The sequence below is a fragment of the Pteronotus mesoamericanus genome, unplaced genomic scaffold (assembly GCF_021234165.1).
Source record: "Pteronotus mesoamericanus isolate MK-2021 breed Mesoamerican mustached bat unplaced genomic scaffold, CSHL_Meso_final contig_317, whole genome shotgun sequence".
Taxonomy (NCBI): Eukaryota; Metazoa; Chordata; class Mammalia; order Chiroptera; family Mormoopidae; genus Pteronotus; species Pteronotus mesoamericanus.
This window is the reverse complement of record NW_026555133.1, coordinates 3,116,015-3,134,889: the sequence shown is the minus strand read 5'-3', so window position 1 is coordinate 3,134,889 and position 18,875 is coordinate 3,116,015. Positions and strand designations below refer to the sequence as shown.

At 53.2% G+C, this 18,875-nt stretch overlaps 1 protein-coding gene across 1 annotated transcript in view; it reads left to right on the top strand.

The window, feature by feature from the left end:
• The window catches only part of SLC13A5 (solute carrier family 13 member 5), a 29,368-nt gene extending 10,766 nt beyond the window's left edge, over positions 1–18,602 (top strand). The window contains exons 7-12 of the mRNA XM_054575857.1: positions 4,450–4,665; positions 5,479–5,579; positions 6,612–6,730; positions 8,673–8,834; positions 12,023–12,160; positions 13,367–18,602. Coding sequence (XP_054431832.1) covers positions 4,450–4,665; positions 5,479–5,579; positions 6,612–6,730; positions 8,673–8,834; positions 12,023–12,160; positions 13,367–13,498 — 868 coding nt within the window. The 3' untranslated portion in view covers positions 13,499–18,602. The remainder of the gene's footprint in view (positions 1–4,449; positions 4,666–5,478; positions 5,580–6,611; positions 6,731–8,672; positions 8,835–12,022; positions 12,161–13,366) is intronic.
• Positions 18,603–18,875: the final 273 nt, after the last annotated feature.

The following is an 18,875-nucleotide window of genomic DNA, read 5'->3' as shown; positions in this document are numbered from 1 at the left end:
CCTGCTAGTCTGCCCTCCCATTTTGGCCACTCCAGGCCGCTCACCGTGCCTTTGCACATGCTGTTCCCTCTTCCTGGAATGCCACTCCCTGTCTCCCTACCTTTCAACCTCCTCAGCCTTCTAGGCCAGTTAAAATGCTTCCTCCTTAGGGACACCTTTTCTAAATCCCCCCATCCCCACTCCATCAGAGAAGAACCCCTTGCTTCCTCCTCTGGGCTTCCCTGGGCGCTGCGTAGCCCTGTCTCTCAGTACCTGTAGTCGTGTTCCAGCGCTGCCCTTGACCCCTGACCTGAGCTCCTCTGAGGCCCGCGGTAAGTGCTCTCTGTCCCTGGCACCCATTCCGGCTCCCGGCCCAGGGAGAAAGACCAGCGGGCCGTCAACATGAGTCAAAGCAAGAGAAGGGTATCTTGTCCCTGTGAGCAAATCGATACTGCTGGCGGACTCCCACTTGGCTGCGTGTCTCCATTAGGTGAGGTCACAGCGCACCACCTGACAATGTCCAAGTGACTACTGAATGCCTGCCACGGTCCCAGCGGCGTGCAGAGAGTTCTGCCAAGTTTACCCTCCTCTTCCCAGTACACGGCAAGTTCACCAAGAGCCAGCCTTGAGAGCAGTCGGACTTTGGACACAAACCATGTGTGTGGCTGACAAATACTTTGAAAAAGCTGTTGTGATTTTAACCAGACACAAATTTATCTGTGGAGCGAAGGTGACCCTCTCACACTGGTATGGAAGGTACTTAGCTGTGAGCCAGGTGCTCTGTGCCTTTAAAGCACAGGCAGCTAGAGGCAGAAACGGGGGCCTGTGTAGTCTGAGGGAGGAGCTCTCAGAACCAAGAGGCAAAAGTGCCCACAAAGACCTGTGAGTTATCCAGGGAAAGGAGGCAGTTTTGTAAGTTTTCTCCTAAAGGAGGCACTGTTTTGAAACTTGCTATTAAAAAAATAACTACACGAAGTCACAGCAACAGCATAATAGTATGGCAGGCGCCCCTCCTCCGCCACCCCACGTGCAGGTCTCGCGTGAGGAGGAAGCTGCTCCCACGGGCGCTTGAGGCACAGCCTGGTTTTGAGTGAAACCCTTTGCCCTGCTTTTCACACCTGCTTCAGGACCAAAGTCCTCATGCCCATCCAGCGGGCCTCCAGGGACCTACCCCAAAACTGTTGCAGGCTGCAGGTGGCAATAGTAATAACGACCGACACCTGTCAAGAGCTTTTTATGTGCCAGACACAGTTTTGATCACTCTGCATGGATTAACTGGTCTTCACCTGACAACCTGGGAGGTACGTCCTCTTATTATTCTCAATTTACAGATAAGGCAACCGAGGCACGGAGAGGACAAATGGCCTATGCAGGGCTGCATAACCGGGAAATTGTGGGACTGAGATTTGAACCCAGGGGCTTTGGCTCTGGAGCCTGTGCCCACTGCCCTACATCCGTGTCTCAGTCAGCTCAGCTGCCATCACCAAATGCCACAGGCTGGGCGGCTCCAACAACCGATGTTCATTTCTCCCAGTTCTGGAGGCTGCAAGTTTAAGGTTAAGGTGCCAGCCACTTGGTTCCTGGTGAGAACCCTCATCCTGGCTTGCAGAAGGCCACCACCTCAGTGTGTCCTCACTGGGGGTGTCCTCACATGGAGAGAGAGAGCAAGCGCTGGTTCTTTCCTCTTCTGATAAAGGCACTGCATGACCTCATCTAAACCTAATACCGTCACATTGCGGGGCAGGGTTTCGACATATGAATTGAGGGGAACACAATTCAGACCCTAAGAATCCCCTCTTGGGGAGGCGGAGGGTTGCTGCCTAGGTACAGCCAGGTGTCGGGGGTACCAGTTTCGGCCTCCCCTCAGCCTGCGGTGGGGGCGGGGCCCGGAGCCCTGAGGCCTACCAAGTTCCCCCAGCAGAGCAAACAGAGGGAGCTGGCCTGGCCCCATGACCACAAGGCCACTGCCAGCCTCTAGAGGTGGACACCAGGCTCCTGGGAGCTCACAGCCTGGCGTGGCCTCCGTCAGCGCTTCTGGACCGGCAGGGAGCCTGGAGACGCCTGCAGTCTGCCTGCGGCCGAGCGCGGGGCTGCCCGCATCCACTCGCCCCAGCGTGCGGCTCCAGCCCAGAGGCCTCAGCTCCCAGGCTTGGAGTGTGGTGGGTCAGGGAGGGGGGGCCGCTCACAGGAAACCCTGTTTGGACAGCTTTTAATACTCAGCTTGAGCGACAGGACAGCGGGACACATCTTCCAGGCCAGGCCATGTCCTGCCGTGCACCAGGGCCTGTCTCCATGCCTCTGGGACCACCTCGCCAGAGGCAGAGCAGCACCTGTCTCAGCTGCGGGAAGCATCTCTATAGCGCCTTCCTGTGAATCTCCCATCTGGATGGTCATGGAGAGCAAGGTCAGGGCCACTGCCTTTGGCCTAATCCAGAAGAACTATGTTTTTGGATTTATGGGTGACCTCCTTGGCCACCGACAGCCAAGTGGACCACAGATCCCGCCCCCCCGCCCAGGGCAACCCAGGACTACTGTGGTTCCACTGCTGGCCTGCGCCCCGCTTTCCTATCCAGGCTGACCCCTGGACGAGGAGTGAGGGCTTGTCCGGACCCCTGCCGTGCAGAGGCACTCAGGGACTCAGGTGTCCCTCCGCCTCTCCCCTTGGCTCCATGCCAGCTCCTCCTCATTGTTCCGAAGGCCATTCTACTGTAGAAGGACACCATGTACCCACCCAGCCCCGGGCTCCACAGGCAGACCAGACCCACTTGCCTGTGCCTCATGCCAGTCCAGCGGTCACCGGACAGGACACGATTAACCAGAGATGAGGGTGAAACTGCTTAGCCTAAGAGGCTCCTGAAGAGTTGGCAGCACAAAGGTGGGGGACCAGCATTGGACACCTGCAGCCCCCAGAGGCTACAGTCACGTGATGTCGGGGCAAGTCACCAGCGGCTGGGAGTACCCGAGTTGCCCTTTCTCCTGGAAACCTGAAGCCTCTGGCCTAGCCCTTGAGTCTCGAGAATGACAGTTCTTGGTCAAAACAGACTCCCACACCAGAGGGCCGAGAGGCTACCTCCCACACCAGAAGAGTCATCGCCGTGCTGGATGGCCTAAAGGGCGCCCCTGGCAGGTGACGCTTGGGACACCCAGCCTTGCCCCCTTGTCCAGTGCAGAGATCGCGGCAGGCTGTGCAGATAGGAGACCCCATCACTGCCTCTGGCTTTCCCAGCCCCTGAGCTCCTGACCGCCCTGCGTTCCGTGCTCCAGGCTGTGGCCCCTCACCAGCATGGCCCTTGCAGGCGGTTCACATCCGGCCTTGGCTGCAGAAATTGGTGTCTCGACCCTGGTCCCATCACCTTCTGCCCTCCTCCGAAGCCTGTCTTAGGGCCACGGGGAAGACTCTCCAGGGACATTCCTCTTGGCCGAGCCTGCCTCCTTCAGGCTGACAGGCCGGAACATGTGCATGGACCCCTCAGAGGATTCCTCAAGGCCTGGATCCTGGGCCCCAGGGGCCCCGTTAACCCCACCCCATGGCTGAGGCACCCTCCACGCCTCTTCTAAGAATTCCTCCTCCTTCCTGCCTCCTTATGCCAGCACCCTGCTAGTGGAGGTCCTGCAGGGCACCCTGGGCAGGCCATGTTGGCCAGTGGGCACTGGTCCCTAAGGAACCCCCCCAAGACCAGGGCCTGGGCTGGCTTCTTTCCTGCCATAGTCATGTCTGCTGCTGGCCCCAGGCTCCTGGATCCTGCATCCTACACGTCCAGCTCCTTGGAAGACAAGCACCCACCCTCCTCCTGCCTGACCCAGTCTGCTTGTTCTTTGTGTCTCTTGAGCCACCCTGACGACGATGGGGGCTGACGTCCTGGAACCACTGAAGGTGGCACCAGGCCACCGTGGGAGGAGAAAGACTGGGGGAGCACGTGAGGGAGTCCTGGATCCACCTCAAGCCGGCCCCAGAACCTCTCATGGCCCTTCCCCAGATGGCAGATGACAGGAGCAGCTGGCCTCCAGGCGGCTGGGCACTTGCCAGGTCCCCCAGCCAGTGGCAGCCTCAGTTCTGCTTATTTCCGCCTCCCGTGCTCCTGCCCACCCGTACCCCCTATCCTGCTCTGCCTCCGACCCTCTTGACCATCCCCTCTGTTGTTGCCTCTGTTGCCCCAAGACCTGGTCCAGATGGGCCGCCCACCTGGGCCACCTCAGGCCTCCTCTGGGAGCATCCTTCAGCTCCGGGCTGCTCTGGGGCATGTGCTCAGCGCCCATAACAGACTTCCCCCACCAGGGCCTTGAGGTGCGGTAGGCAGATGACAGTGACGCAGCGGGGAAGGGGCTTGTTCAAGCACGGCCCCTGCCCCGGGCGATGGGCAGCACCATAGGCCTTCCTGCCAGGGTTTGCTGCCCGACACTCAGCTTCCTTCTGACCAGACCCAGAGCCAACCAACCTGCCCTGCGCCCTCTTGTCTTTGCATCCTCTAGTTTAAAAAAGGCCTGGGGCTGCGGGCTGGAGAGAAGTAAAAGCGACAAGGCTGCCTACAAGACCCTGCGTGAGGAGTACAGGAAGCTGGGGCCCTTCTCCTTCGCTGAGGTCAGCGTTCTGCTCTGCTTCATCCTGCTGGTCAGCCTGTGGTTCTTCCGGGAACCTGGCTTCATGCCTGGCTGGTCGTCAATCGCCTGGGTGGAGGAAAAGACAAAGTAAGTCGTTTGCTCTGCGGTACCCTCTTGGGCACTCCTTCTTTCTGTAGGTGAGTTCTGGAATTCTCTGTTGGTTTCCGGACTCATTGTTTTCCTCACCAATCTTCAGGACAAGCCCACAGATACATTCCTGTGGCCCCTACTTCCCCAACAGGCTGAGCAGAAAGTCCTTGGCCAGGCCCAGGCTGTGACTGAGAGAGATTTGTTGGGCTACAGTGGGGGCTCTGGAGCTCTGGTTTCCAATCTCTGTCTGTCATCTTTTTTTCCCTCATCTTTCTTCAGATCCAGGCAAGTCCCTTTGGAGACACAGACCCAGAATCTTCTTTAGGCACAGACTTGGCAGAAGGGGGTGTATGTACTTTCCTGCATAAGATGATATGGTGTCGGCTGGGAGAAAGGCTGAGAAACATGCATATCCGAGAAAAGGCAGGAGGTGTGGGTAGGGAGCTGGCCTCCTATTACTGCTTACTCCACTGAGGACCTCTGTTTGTGGTCCCCTGGTGAACCCGCAATTCTAGGGATTCTGACCGAGAAGGGGTCACGAGGTCCCCCCCGCCCCGGGGAGCAACACAGGATGAGAGGGCAGAGAGCTGCCTGAGGGTTGCCCAGTGCTGGTGGCAGAGCCAGGCCAGGGGTGAGGGAGTCTTGGTTTCCAGCCAGGATTCACTTCTGCTGACCTTGGCCTTCGGGGTTCTAGTTTCCACACCCGGCGGGGCCTGTTTCTTCCTGCAGGGACGTGTAGGGGCGGTCCAGGTTTCTTGTGACTTCCGTTGCGGCTGAATTGGCTCATCCTGTGCACTCTCGCCCCCCTAGGTATGTCTCCGACGCCACCGTGGCCATCTTGGTGGCCGTGTTGCTCTTCATTCTGCCTTCACAGAAGCCCAAGTTCAACTTCTGCAGCCAGACTGAGGAAGGTAAGGCTCCTGTCCTGGCCTCCCATTCATCAGGGTTGGGGCCCTGGGCTTAGGAGGGAGAAAAGCCTACTCTATCGAAGGGGACAGGCGAGATTATAAAATCTGGACAGAGGGCACTTTTCGAGCCTTCCCTGGGTATTCTTTAGTGCAACTTCTCTTTTGCTTTTTAAACATTTGAAATCTTATTACTACTGGGTCTGGCAAAAGGCAGGCCTGCTTGAGTGTAGTTGGTAGGGTGATAATACAGGTGTAATAATTTATAGTTTTAATTTGAACATTTCACCTAAAATGTCATATGGTGTGCTTGAGGGTGATTTTGTTATAAAAGAGTGTGTAATAAAAAAGGGGCGTTACTTGCGCCAGTCTCTGTATTTCAACAGGAACAGAAAAATGTTTCAAATTTCTCATCATGCCATCAGTATTTTTGGGTTTCTCTCTTCCTCCCAGTCTTTACTAATAAGCACATAGATGATATGACTATAATCAAAACATACAATTTGAGTCCTGTTGTTTTATTTCTGTTTTCATGTTTTTGCTTGGGATTACTCTATTAACATTTCCTGCTATTGCTACAGTCTTCAAATTTATCTTCTCTAATAATAGCATTGTATTGCATCAAGAGGCTGTAACCATCCTCTTGTTATGGAACGTTCTGGCTGTTTTGATTTTTCATTATTATAAATTAATGTGTTCATGTATATCGCTTTTTCTCCAACAGCATTTCTTCTTCAGGAGTAATTTCTAGGAACCATCGTTGCTGGGGTATATATATCTTAATGGCTCTTAAATGTGTTGCCACATTACTTTTCAAAAAGACGATACCAATTTATAATGCTACCAGGAGTGCAAAATAGTTTTGCCATATTCTCACCAGCAATGGGTGTAGTAATTATTGTAAATTTTAGCTAATATATAAATATGAGACGGTAGTCATTGTCCTTACAGGCGTTTATTCCCCTTGATTAGATATTTTTTTTGCTTCATAAGGCTGCTCTGGGTTCTTTATGGGTGTGTTTTATTGTTTCTTCTCAGAAAGGAAAACTCCATTCTGTCCCCCTGCGCTGCTGGACTGGAAGGTGACCCAGGAGAAAGTGCCCTGGGGCATCGTGCTGCTTCTGGGGGGCGGATTTGCTCTGGCGAAAGGATGCGAGGTAACTTGTCCCGCTGTGGGCGGCTGCCCAGGGTGCCCCCCGCCCCTCCCCCCTGCACCCCCAGGCTGTTTCTGTGTCGGTGCCCCCCACTAACTGCGCACTTCTTGAGGACAGGGTCTGTCCCTGTACATTGCAGGAAGCCTGCACCGTGAACGGTGCTGGAATAGAGCAAGTGCTCTTTGAGTGACTGCAGAAATGAGTGAATATGACTGACCTCAGGAGAGGCGGAGGATGCTGTGAGGTCTCCTCTGGGATTTGGTAATAAGGATCTGTACCCTGATTCATTCTAGGGAAATCTGCAAGTCCTCATGGAGATTTCCCCCATGACCTTGGGTTCTTCTCCTTGTTGATGTGGTTACTATTTAAAAATTTTTCTCTAGCTGAGTATGTAGCAGTATAAAAGGAGAGGAACAGCTTTTGGGAGAAAAAAAATACCCCTAAAGAGTAACTTTCTTACTTCTCCCCCTTCCCTGATAGGGAAGAAATGAGCCAGAGGGAGGGGTGAGCCAGCTTGGGGCTGCTCTCCTCCGTGCATCCATCCATCTGTCCGTCCATCCAGGAAGAGAATGTAATAGGTAGACTGGGTCTGTTTTGTGATTTTCTTTTCCTGTTTGTGCAGCATCTAGAACAGAGCCTGTTGCATGGCGGGTGCACAAATAGTTTTCAGATGAACAAATCCATCCACCTTGTCACTTCTCTATCCAGTCATCCACCCCCCTATGGTTCATTCATTCACCAGACATCTCTTATATCCTTGTTAGCCCAGACATGGGAACTACAGAGGAGACTGAAATATGGTCCTTATTCTTGAGGACTTCACAGACTAGAGAGCGGGACATATCTGGAAGAGCATTGTGGGAAGAAGTGGCACGTCGGTAAAGGAATAAGTGTGTGGTACCGAGCTGAGGAACAGGAGGTGAGGCTGGCGAGCCTAGCAGGGGCCACTCCACGACGGTCTTGAATTCAAGACAGGGAGTGTGGACTTTATTCTGCAGGCAGTGGACAGCCATTGAACGGTTGAGGCCAGAGAGTGACTCGGTCAGACGTGCACTTGGAGAAAATGACTCTGGTGTCTCGGTGGAAGCCTGGGCAGCGCTGGGGGTGAGGGGGACCCGGTAGACGCTCTGTAGCTTTCATCGACCTCAGCCTCAGAGCGCTGGGCCCCCAACGACCGTTGTCTCCTCCTTGAGACTCCCCCCTCCTCTGGCCCCCAAGGAGCCGTTCTCTCCTGGTTCCCTTCTAACTCTGACTATTCTTGCTCAGCCTCTCTGCTGACTTTTCTTCTATTCTCCCTCAGATATGAGTGTTCCTCCAGGCTCTGTTCTTGGCCTCTTCTCTGTTCACTTTCCTTTTCTCCCCGGAACGATCTCTTCTCAGCCCAAAGCACCAAATCCAGATCCCCCGTTTCTGGCTCAAACTTCTCTCCTCAGTTTCAAGAACTGCGGGAGACTGAGAGGAGACAATGGACATGAGATATTTCGGGTGACTTGGTGACTGATTGGGTGGGAGGAGTGAGGGGGACAGAGGTTCCCCAGGATGACTTCGGTCATCTAGGTTGGCCAGCTGGTAGACGGTGAATCCGTTCCCCGAGCTGGGGAGCCCAGGGGGAGCCGTAGGCTCTGGGCTGGAGAGGACGAATGCCAGTTGGGACATGTTGAGTCTGACATGCTCATGGGACATCCGGGTGGAAGTTTCTAGGAGTATAGATGTTTAAATGTGGATAGTAGACCAGCTGGGCTAGAAGCCCAGATTTTGGAGACAGCAGGATGAGGATGGAGGTTGGAATTATGGGCATGGATGAGATCACCCATGACATATAAGCAGAGAGAGTAAGAAGTAGGGGATGGGCTGAACTCCCTGGAGAAAGATGAGGGTCCCTCCTGGCCCCAGAGGGGCTGTAAGCCTGGAGCCCTTCGGTGACTGCCCTCCTGGTACTTTCCAGGCCTCGGGGCTGTCCAGCTGGATGGGGAAGCAGATGGAGCCCTTAAATGCCGTGCCCCCGGCAGCCATCAGCCTGATCTTGTCCTCGATCGTTGCCACATTCACTGAGTGCACAAGCAACGTGGCCACCACCACCCTCTTCCTGCCCATCCTTGCCTCCATGGTGAGTAACTCTCTGGGTTTTGGGGAGGGGGGGACGCTTAACCATTATTTCATAAGAAGCGCTCAACCCAGGACTGTGTCCGAAGTCCCTAGAGAGGCAGTGAAATCAGGGCCCAGAGCCTGCCCAGGCTTTGGAGACCTGGATCTGGCGCTGGCTCTGACAGGACTCGGGCACCTTGGATGAGCCTGGGCCTGCCCTTGATGCTGTGCTGGTTCTTTTTTTGCATCCCCCCTGGCTGGTCGAAGTGCTAAGCATAAACCAGGTGCTCAAAATTTATTTGTAAATGTAACTGACTGTTTCTCAAGATGGGGACACAGGACCTGCGCCAAGGAGGAGGGGACCAGTGCCAAGGAGGAGGGGACCAGTGCTGGGAGGGAATGACAGAGGGTCTCTGAGAAGGTAGCACAGGTGTGAGGATGTGAAGCAGGGGGACTCCGCTGGCTGGGACCCACCAGGAAGAGGTCTTGGGGAAGGTGGGGCTTGGGAATGGCTGGGGGGAGAGGACGTCCTTGCAGGATGGAGAGCCCAGGTAAAGGAAAGGGGGAACATGGCTGAAGACTCCCAGAAGCCTTGTGCGGTGTGCCCAGGGGCCAGGGATCAGTGTGCTGTGAGGGAGCATGTTGTTGAGCTGGGACTTAAAGTAGAGCTTACAGGAAAATCGGCTATGATCTTGTTGTGCATTTTCTCCTGTCAATCAACACATGGCAGCGCTGATCTCCAAGTGGTACAGGAAGAGCCTGGGGCTTGGAGTCAGAAGACCTGAGTTCAAGTCATGGGATCCTTGAACATGTCACTTGAGTTCTTCCCTCTTACACTTGTGCCCAGGGTCAAGTAGGACGAGGGCTATGAAACCCTCTGTAGACCGCCAAGCGAGCCTGGGAGAGGCTGTGGTGGCCATTCTGGAATCAGAAGACAGATTTACAAAAACCCAAATACAGGATTGCAGTTGGTAAATTTCCATTTGGCTGCCAAGGTGTCCATGTGTATAAAAAGCAAACCCAAGTGGTTTTCTCCTTTCAATCCTAGTGAAGATGACAGTGTTAGGAATAGCAGGGTGGCCCGCCCCAGCTCCCCCTCCCCAGCTCTCCTTCCCCTAAGCAGGCTGCCCGGACATAAGCCAAGGAGCGTCTTTTCATGCTGGGCATGGGGTGGTAAGGCCTTCCCTCCTCCTGCAGAGGTTTGGCTTTGTCACCTCCAGCCCCAGCAGGGAGCCAGCCCCGAAGGCCCCAAGCCAGAAAAACCAAGGCCCTAACCCGAGGGGGTGGCCATGCCTTTCCAAGCCAGCTTTTCTAGAACCAGAAGCCCCAGTAATATTCCTCTCAGTGACCTCCAAGCCCACTCACACTCCTGCCCCAGGACCCCAGCTGTGCCACAGAGCCACATCCACCATGTGTAGTCAAGGCCGGGACAAACGGAGAAATCAGGCAGTAGATGGGTCCCTGATTGGGTCCCCTCTGGTCCTCCCAGGGGCAGTGTGACTTGGAGCAGCCTTTTCAGAGACCCGCTCACTCACAGGAACCCTAACCTGAAACCCGCTCATATGCTCTGACTCAGCTGTTTGTGGCTGGGAATGGGACTTAGGGAGTCCTCAGAGGTGCTGACAAGCATATACAGTTGCCTTGAACACTGCGGGGGTCCGGGGCACAGACTCCCTGCACAGTTGAAAATCCACATGTAACGTGTGGCTCCCGCAGACCTTAAGTGCAGTCCCTCAGCAGCCACGGGGGCTGGTTCCAGGACCGCCCTCAGGTACCAAAGTTGGCGGTTGCTCAAGTCCCTTATATAGAATGGTGTAGAGCCGTGTATACAGCTGACACTCCACATCGTGGGTTCCTGTCTGATCTGTAATTGGTTGACTCTGCAGAAGGGAAACCTGGGGATATGGAGGGCTGACTATACATTTATTTTAAAAAATCCACGTGTAAGCAGACCTGCATAGTTCAAACCCATGTTCAAAGGTTACCTATTATAAAGATGCACTTCACAGAATTATTAATTACAAAATATTTCCATAATAGTAGGGGATTGATGAAATAAGATATATTCATGCAATGTAATATCATCAGGTCAATTTTTAAAAATCAAGAGTCTTGAAGGACATTTAATAAAATGGGAGCATGCATAATTTTTTTAAGTTGAAAATGTAACACATATACCTGGTTTACAAATGTCAAATAATACCATGGAGTATAGACCCTAACCCTCTAGCTTCCTCCTAGAGGTAACTTCTGTTATTAATTTCTTAGGTATCTTTCTGGATGTATTACACACACACACACACACACTTTTTAAACAAATGGTATCATTCTGTGCTCTTGTTCTGCACTTCAGATTTTTAAAAATTTAACTATAGATCTTGGAGATCTTTCCATGTTAGCACTTAAAACCTACTCAGTTCTTCTTTACAGCTGCAAACTAGTCATTGTCTGTATATGCATCTTTTATTTACCCATCCTACTATTGATGGTCATTGAGTCCCTTTCCTGTATGTTTTGCTGTAATAATGTTGCCATGAACATCTTTGCATATGTGTCTGCTCTAATGTGCATGTAAATCAGCATGCTGGATTATTAATTTTTTTAGATCGTTAATTTTGATAGACACTGACAGATATTATGAATTATATTACGGTGTCATTCATTCATTCAACAAATATTTAATGGGTGTCTACTCTGTGCGAGGTACTGTTATATGTGGCTGAATTTTAAGCTGTAGAGTAAAAAAGATGGATATCAAATTCCATATTCAAACTGATCCAAAATGTGTGCCAAACGCATGTGTATATAGATGTGCCTATAGGTGAGAAGATGTGGTCCCTGCCCGCTGGGCCGCCTCGGTGCGCGGCAGGACAGGCAGGTGCGTGCACACATGGGCTGCAGGAGCCCTTCAAGGTTCCGTGCAGTCTAAGTGGCCAGGATGGCCTTTGGCACATGGTAGGTGCCCAGGAATATATGCTGAATGAATTGAGGGGGTTCAGAAAGGGCCCCCCAGGGAGATGGCTCTGAGCTCAGCCTTTGGGATCCGGCAGAGTTATTGCCCAGAGACCTGGCAAAGGGGGAAGGACCCAGAAGGACAAAGGCACAGAGGTGGGAATGCGCACGCCAGCAGGGGGATGCTTTCAGATTGGTGGTCCCCAGGAGCTCTCGTTTTCTGTGTCTGTGACACTGCAGTGCTGTGTTTCCCCCCAGTCACGTTCCATTGGCCTCAACCCGCTGTACGTCATGCTGCCCTGTACCCTGAGTGCGTCCTTTGCCTTCATGTTGCCCGTGGCCACCCCGCCTAACGCCATCGTGTTTGCCTACGGACACCTCAAGGTTTCTGACATGGTAACGCAGCTGCTTTTATTTACTCCTATTGGCCCTGATGCTTTTGTCACCAGGGATGCCCTCTTTACTAATGATGTGTGACGTCCTGTGATTTCAGAATAGCACCCAAAGTCTCGATCGATCCTCGTTATTTGCATTCCTATGCAGCTTTTCTTCTTTTTTGAAATGACCTCACATTTCATACTGTTCTGTCTCCCAAAGCGGAGAGGCGGGTTATAGAGTCTCCCACTTGGAGGTGCCCAAGCAGCCACCAGGGGAGCCCCCGCCGCCGAACCCTGGGAGCGGCAGAGGATGGGGTCCCACGTGGCTGAGATGCACTTCGCAAACTAGCTAGAAGCTGTGAGGACAGTCAAGAGGGACAAGACTGAGGTGGGGGGCGGGGGCGGGTGGGTACTCAGACAGCCAAAGAGATTCACAGAGGTGTCTGCAGACATGAAGCAGGGACAGGGGACGAGACACCGCTGCCTGGGAGCAGAGGATACCTTGGGGACAGATGCAGCGGAGAAGAGACTCTCTTCAGTGCTGCTTTGGCTTTATTGACACTGACAGGAGGAGGAGGGCGGTTCTGAGAGGGGACAGGCCAGGAATGAAGGTCCCTATCTCAGCGCAGCCAGGTGGGAGTTGTCACAGAGCCTCCGCTGGGTATCTTCAGGGATCCCATGGGGCATTCTTGAAAAGAGGGGCTAGTCCGGAAACCGTGGACCACAAACTCAACTCCAGTCCCCAGTAAAAAGCCTACAACTGGGCTTGAAAGCAGTGGTTAGTGAGCTTGAAGAAAGAACTGGCATCAGAAAGAGCCACAGGAGGCTCTCGGGAAGCCAGCAGGTGCTGGTGTGACGGCGAAGGTGCTGGGGGGAGCACGGGACCTAGAGTCAGACCTGGGCTCCCCTGGTAATTGCCTGAGTGGCCTGGGGTGTTGCCTCCTGTCACCTCCCTGAGGCCCAGTTTTCCAAATATTCAAGTAGGCAGAGAACCCGCCACCATGTCTGTTTCCGGGGGATTCTTTGAGCACCGATGTTACTTGCTGGGCGTGAAATTGCTTAGTCTGAGGGTGGGGTGAGCACAGAGCAAGGCCCAGGGACGGGAGGCCCAGCAAACCAGTCCGTGTCCCCTTCTCTAAGAGCACTAGCTCCCAGTGTCCCATTTGCCTCTGTTCTGACACCTCGGCTGACCCCAGGATGCTGACTCTGGCCCTGTTTTTTCCAGGTGAAAACAGGACTAATGGTGAATGTAATTGGAATCTTCTGTGTATTTCTGGCAGTCAACACCTGGGGACGGGTCATATTTGCCCTGGATCATTTCCCTGACTGGGCTAATGTGACACTTATTGAGACTTAGGAAGAACCACGAGACCACGACGCAGGCCCCGCCCACCTGAGGACTCCTGAAACGCCCAGCACACCTTACAGCTGAGCTTTGGGGTTCACACCCGGAAGGGACCCAGTGATGCCCACACCCCGCCGGGTGAAGGCTAGGTAGGCTGGAGGGCAGGTTCGGACGTGAAGGGAGCCTCTCAAGAGGCAGCTGGCACCCTTCTTTCCCGGGGGCCTGCCATCATCTCTGGGACAGGCAGGCTGCACAGGGACCAGGGCTCTGGCTCCTGCCCCAACTCGGCCTTGTGCTGGCCTCACGCTGGGCTCTGATGTCCACTTGCTTGGTCCCAGGGTCCTCTAAATGGGAATCAGATCCCAGCTTAGGAGGTGAAAACACTACCTTCCAGAGCCCACGCCTCTTGCTGCCGGCTGTGGGCCGCCTCAGATCACTCCTGTCACTTGGAAGGGGCAACCCAGCCCAGGGACAGAATGTCTGGTCCTGGGAAGCTTCCCACTGCTGGAGTGAGAGTGGGAGTCAGAGCTTCCTGGAACCACCAGGAGGATAGTGCCACCGCCAAAGGAGGAGGAATTTGAGCGGACGCTTCTGGACAATATCACCCGCGCTACGCCATTGACGAACCAGCTCCCCTCCGTGCCTCACTCCATTCGAACTGAGCATTTAGACCCCTTCGCCAGCTTTCCATCACATCTCCTTCACCTCCTGGGTCCCTTTGTTTTCTGGGCCAATATTCACTGGGGTCCCCTGGCTGGGGCCCTCCTGCACCCCCTTTTCTTACAGGCAGGTCGCCTTGGCTCTTCTGGGAGATGCCCTTCCTGTCACCCCACACAGCTGAGATCACACTCCAAGTACGGGCAGCGATGGCCCCTTTGGGTCACAGTTGGGTATCTAGGCCCTCCCTCACCCGCAGGCCAGAGTGGATGCAGCTGTTAACTTCCAAGAGCAGGGTCCCTGCAGCGTTTCTGCCCGGCCAGGGTTCGCGTGACCCTGGGGAAAGCCTCCCCTTTGCTGACTGGCCTTCGCAGCCGTGCCCTGTACAGTCCCTCAGCATCCACGGGGGCTGGTGACAGAGTGTCACAGAGAATGAGCAGTGCTTGGTGGTCCCTGAGCAGACAGACCCTGCCCATAAGTGAATCTACCTGCAGTTGCTGGAGCAAAGACCCTGAATGGCCATGGGGACCCTCAGAACTCCTGTGAGGGAGACATGAGAGACACTCACCCTCTTTCCCAGCAACCCCATTTTCTTCCCTCCTGCTGCTGCTCTGGAAGGGAGGCAGTATCAGATATACGAGGTCCAGGGATGGCATTTTTCAGGGCCGGAGAAATTAGGGGAACCCAAGGAAACCCCCTCAAGGACTGAGCATGTACCTGGTTCCTTGGGTAGGAAGATTCTTGATCCCCCCCACCCCGCCATCCGCCTCCCATGGGAAGGTGCGCTGAGCTGACTGTCTCTGGCCCTCTGCTGTGTGGGTGGGGTCGGGGGGCAGGCGGATGAACCAACACTCACTGTCCCCCTTCCCGTGGGCCAGGACCCCTGCAGCTGGGGCATCCACTGCTTAGGCTCGTTTGACATTCGCAGCAGCCCTGTGACACAGCCAGGTGTTATCCTTGTTTGTCGTTCAAGAATAACGAGGCTCAGAGAAACCAAGCAAGCCATGCGTCCCATCACACAAGAAGTTGGCGCTGAGATCTTCAGCTTCCATGTCCATTGCTCCTTCCTCTAGTCATTAAGGGCCTTGGCCTTACAAGGCCTGTGGGGGAAAGTGGGCAGCCAAGAACAAGTCCGCCCCAAGGCCCTGCCTGCTCAGGGAAGATCATCAAACCAGAGCCCCTTTCTGCCGCTTCCTCCAAGACGGGCTCAGGACAGTGCTGGAACAGACAGGGCTCATCTTTGCCTGAAGAAGCAAAGTATTTGTTTGGACAGAACCGCATGAAAGTGCCTACCTGCTCTCCCACTGAGGTGAAACTGATCCACCCCCTGTTACTGCTCTCTACACCCCTGAGGACTTGTCTGGCAGCCAGTCTGCGGGCTCCCTGAGGACCTGCCCTGCCCGCTGGGTCCAGTGCCAGCACTGTGACTGACCCAGAGCATGCCACCCTAAGTGTGATCAGTAAATAAACAAGTGATCAATGTGGTCAATGAGATGCACGCCTTGCGGTAGTGGGCAACATCAGTGAAGGCCATCCGAGGCGGGCACTGGAAGATGAGTAGGACTGGCCAGGCCGATGAGGGGGGATGTGGTGAGGTGGGTGGAGGCCTCTACCAGACTCCCCCTGCTTGAGGGTTGACAAGAGAGCTGGATGGGGGCTTGAGGAGGGCGGATCCCACGGCTGAGGAGGCTGATCGAAGGCTGTTTCTATTCAACGCTGCTTGAAGTTGGCTCGAGTTACAGTAAGAGTTATGGCCAGTGCCAAACAGGATTGCTTTTGGCTACAAGTATGAGAAAAACTCAGCCAACGGTGGCTTATACCCTAAGGGCACTTAATGTCTGCTTAACAAGGAGTCTGGAGGTAGAGAGCTGCTGATACTGGCCCAGCATCTCACTTGGGCCACCAAGGACTTGGGCTCCAGCATCCACTCTGCCATCCTAAGGGTACCTTGCCTTTCTTTACTCTCATGCTTGACCCTCATGCTACATACACATCTGTATTGAAGGCAGAAAGAAAGAGGTATGGGGTGGGGGCCTGACCGTGCCTGCTTCATCTTTCCATTTTCTTAGGAAAGCAAAAACTTTCTCAGAAGCCCCCACCGACTTCCCTTTATGTCTTATTGGCCAGAACAAGGTCACGTGCCCATCCTTCAGTCAGTCATTGACAGCTGGTACTTGGAATACCCTGAGACCAATTAGAACCCATCACTTGGGCTTGGGGAACTGGCCTATGTGTCCCGAAATGACAAGATTTCCACCCACTTCAAAATCTGGGTCCTGGCAGGAAAAAAAGGGGGAGCTATTGGAGAGGTGATGAGTAGGATCTGGCGTTGGGACCCTTTCAGAGGGCTGCCCTCACTCCAGCCTGCTTGAGTGACTACCTTTCCATGGAATTTGGTAGAAACATATTCCCAGGGAGGAAGAGAGTACATGGTTGTGTGGTCAAGGGCTTCAGCTCTGCTTCCAGTTCCCAAAGGAGAGGATTCCAGGAGGCCCCCTGGATGGGGAGGCTAGAGTGAGAGTCATGGTTGAGATTGGTCCCGACACCTGACACAAGTCAGTCCTCTCTGGGCCTCAGCTTCTCTCAGGGAGGGGCTGGACTAGAGGACCTGGAAGGGCCTGTCTCCCCTACCCCATCTGATCCTTTATCCGCTTGGGCCAAGTGCAGTCCTGTCCCTGGTCCCCATGCTGTCTCAGCTTGGGGTCTGTTACACGCCTACTCCCTGTCCCCCTCTGGATCTTTTTGCAGAAGAAAGGGACGTTGCTGAAAGCCCTTTCAGACCTTTTCCCCATCCATATTTTGCTTACATCTCGTAAAGGGGTTCTAACCCAAGACCCTTTAGTTCTGGGTCTTGGGTGTAAGGCATCTGGATCAGACATTTGGACTGCTCGCAGCAGTTTTGCCAGGAATCTATGAGGATCCTATGTATTTGAAAGGTCAGGACCCTGGGTTCCTCACCCTGATACCACAGTTGGAATCCTCTCTTGTCCCTCTGAGCTGAGAACTTCCTTTGGAAAAGACCCGGGCCACCTCCCCCGGCAGGACCAGTGAGCAGGGCCTCCCCTGGGACGCGTGGAGTTCTTGCTCCTCCATGTGACTTCTCGAACACTCACAGAAAGAGTGGACAGCGAGGCTCTGGCTCTGGACCCCGAGCAGGGAATCGCGTCAGTAGCACAGAGCGCAGTTCTCAAAGTCAACACGGACATTCTTGTGTCAGGCCCTTGATGGCATATTCCTGTTTGTGGAAAAAGCACCAGCTGCAGCTGCTTGATTAAAAACTATACCATGCGGTCCTGTTCTCAGCTCAGAGCTCTTTCCTCCAGGACTCTCTCCCCCTGGTCCCACAGCCTCTGGCAGGCTTTGTGTCCCACCCCACCACAGAAGCTCTTTTTCACATTAAAAAAAAAATTGCGTCAAGATGGATCTTTCATGGGGTGAGTTTTTGTATTCCTTAAATAAAGCTTACCACTTCAGGCTGAAATCCTTGCCATCAGACATTCAGTTTATTTCCCTCCGTGTCCTAAGCCAGGGCTCACGTTCTGCATTCCCACTTCCCTGCCCCAGGGAATGTCTTCCAGGTGCTTCCTGGATCTGCTTGTCCACACGCCCACCCCCGCCTGAGAGACGGCAGCTGCCTCAGAGACGCAGCCGCCTGTGGCCAGCAGTTCTAGGGCAATGCTGATGTCCTTGCTTCCAGACACCAAGGATAAAGAAATACTAAAATTCAATCTCAGTCAAGAAATTTAAACTAATTTTTATATTTAAAAACCTATGAACACAGTGGAAGAAATTTCAATGTATAAAAACGGTTGAGACATGTCTGCCCACTTCAGAGGCCTCCACCCCTTCCAGAAAGACAGGCACCATCATCCATCCCTCACACGTTCTCCTGGAAATGTAACATACGTGTGAACTTATGTGATGGGTACAGGGCCTCCGTGTTACATATGGGAGCGTATGAGCGCGTCTTCTGTCTTTGTTGCCACTCCCCACTCCTCAATGCTGATAAATTTATTTGGAGATCATTCCATTTCGGGGCACATTAAGTTCGACTAGGGTGTTTTCTTTTTAATTCAATAAGTTTTGTTTTTAAATTGGGGCAAAATGAAATTCAGTGGATCGCACAAATCTTAAGCGTTCAATTCCGTGATGCAGACACGCCATGTCAGTTACACTCCGTTTCCATCTCCTTCCCTCTGAAAGTGCTCCTGCCCCCTCCCGTAATCTGGGGCTTCCCTGGGCAGGCGCTGTTCTTATTTGTTACCATGGGTCTGCTTCCCCCATTAAACTTCATATAAAGGGAATCCTACAGCACATACTCTTTTGTGTCTGATTTATTTTGTTGAGCAAAATGTTTTTGAAATTCATTCCTGTTGTTTTGTGTACCCAGTCATTCCTTTTGTTATTGTTGCTAAGGAGTGTCCCATTGTATGACTATGCCGCAATTTGTTTATTCTGCTTTAATGGATGTTTGGATGGTTCCAGTTTGGGGCTATTATCAATAAAGCTATTATTAAATTCTCTGAACAAGTCTCTTTGTGGTCATATGTTTTCACTGCTCTTGGATTTATGCCTATGAGTAAACCTCAGTCTTTTTAATAGTTGCATAGAATTCCCTCGTACAAAAAGTATATTCTATATAATAAACAAGTTCCCTACTAATGGGCATTTGGGCCATTTACAGTCTTTTGCAAAGACTGTAATAAACATATCTGTGCTTGCATCTTTGTGT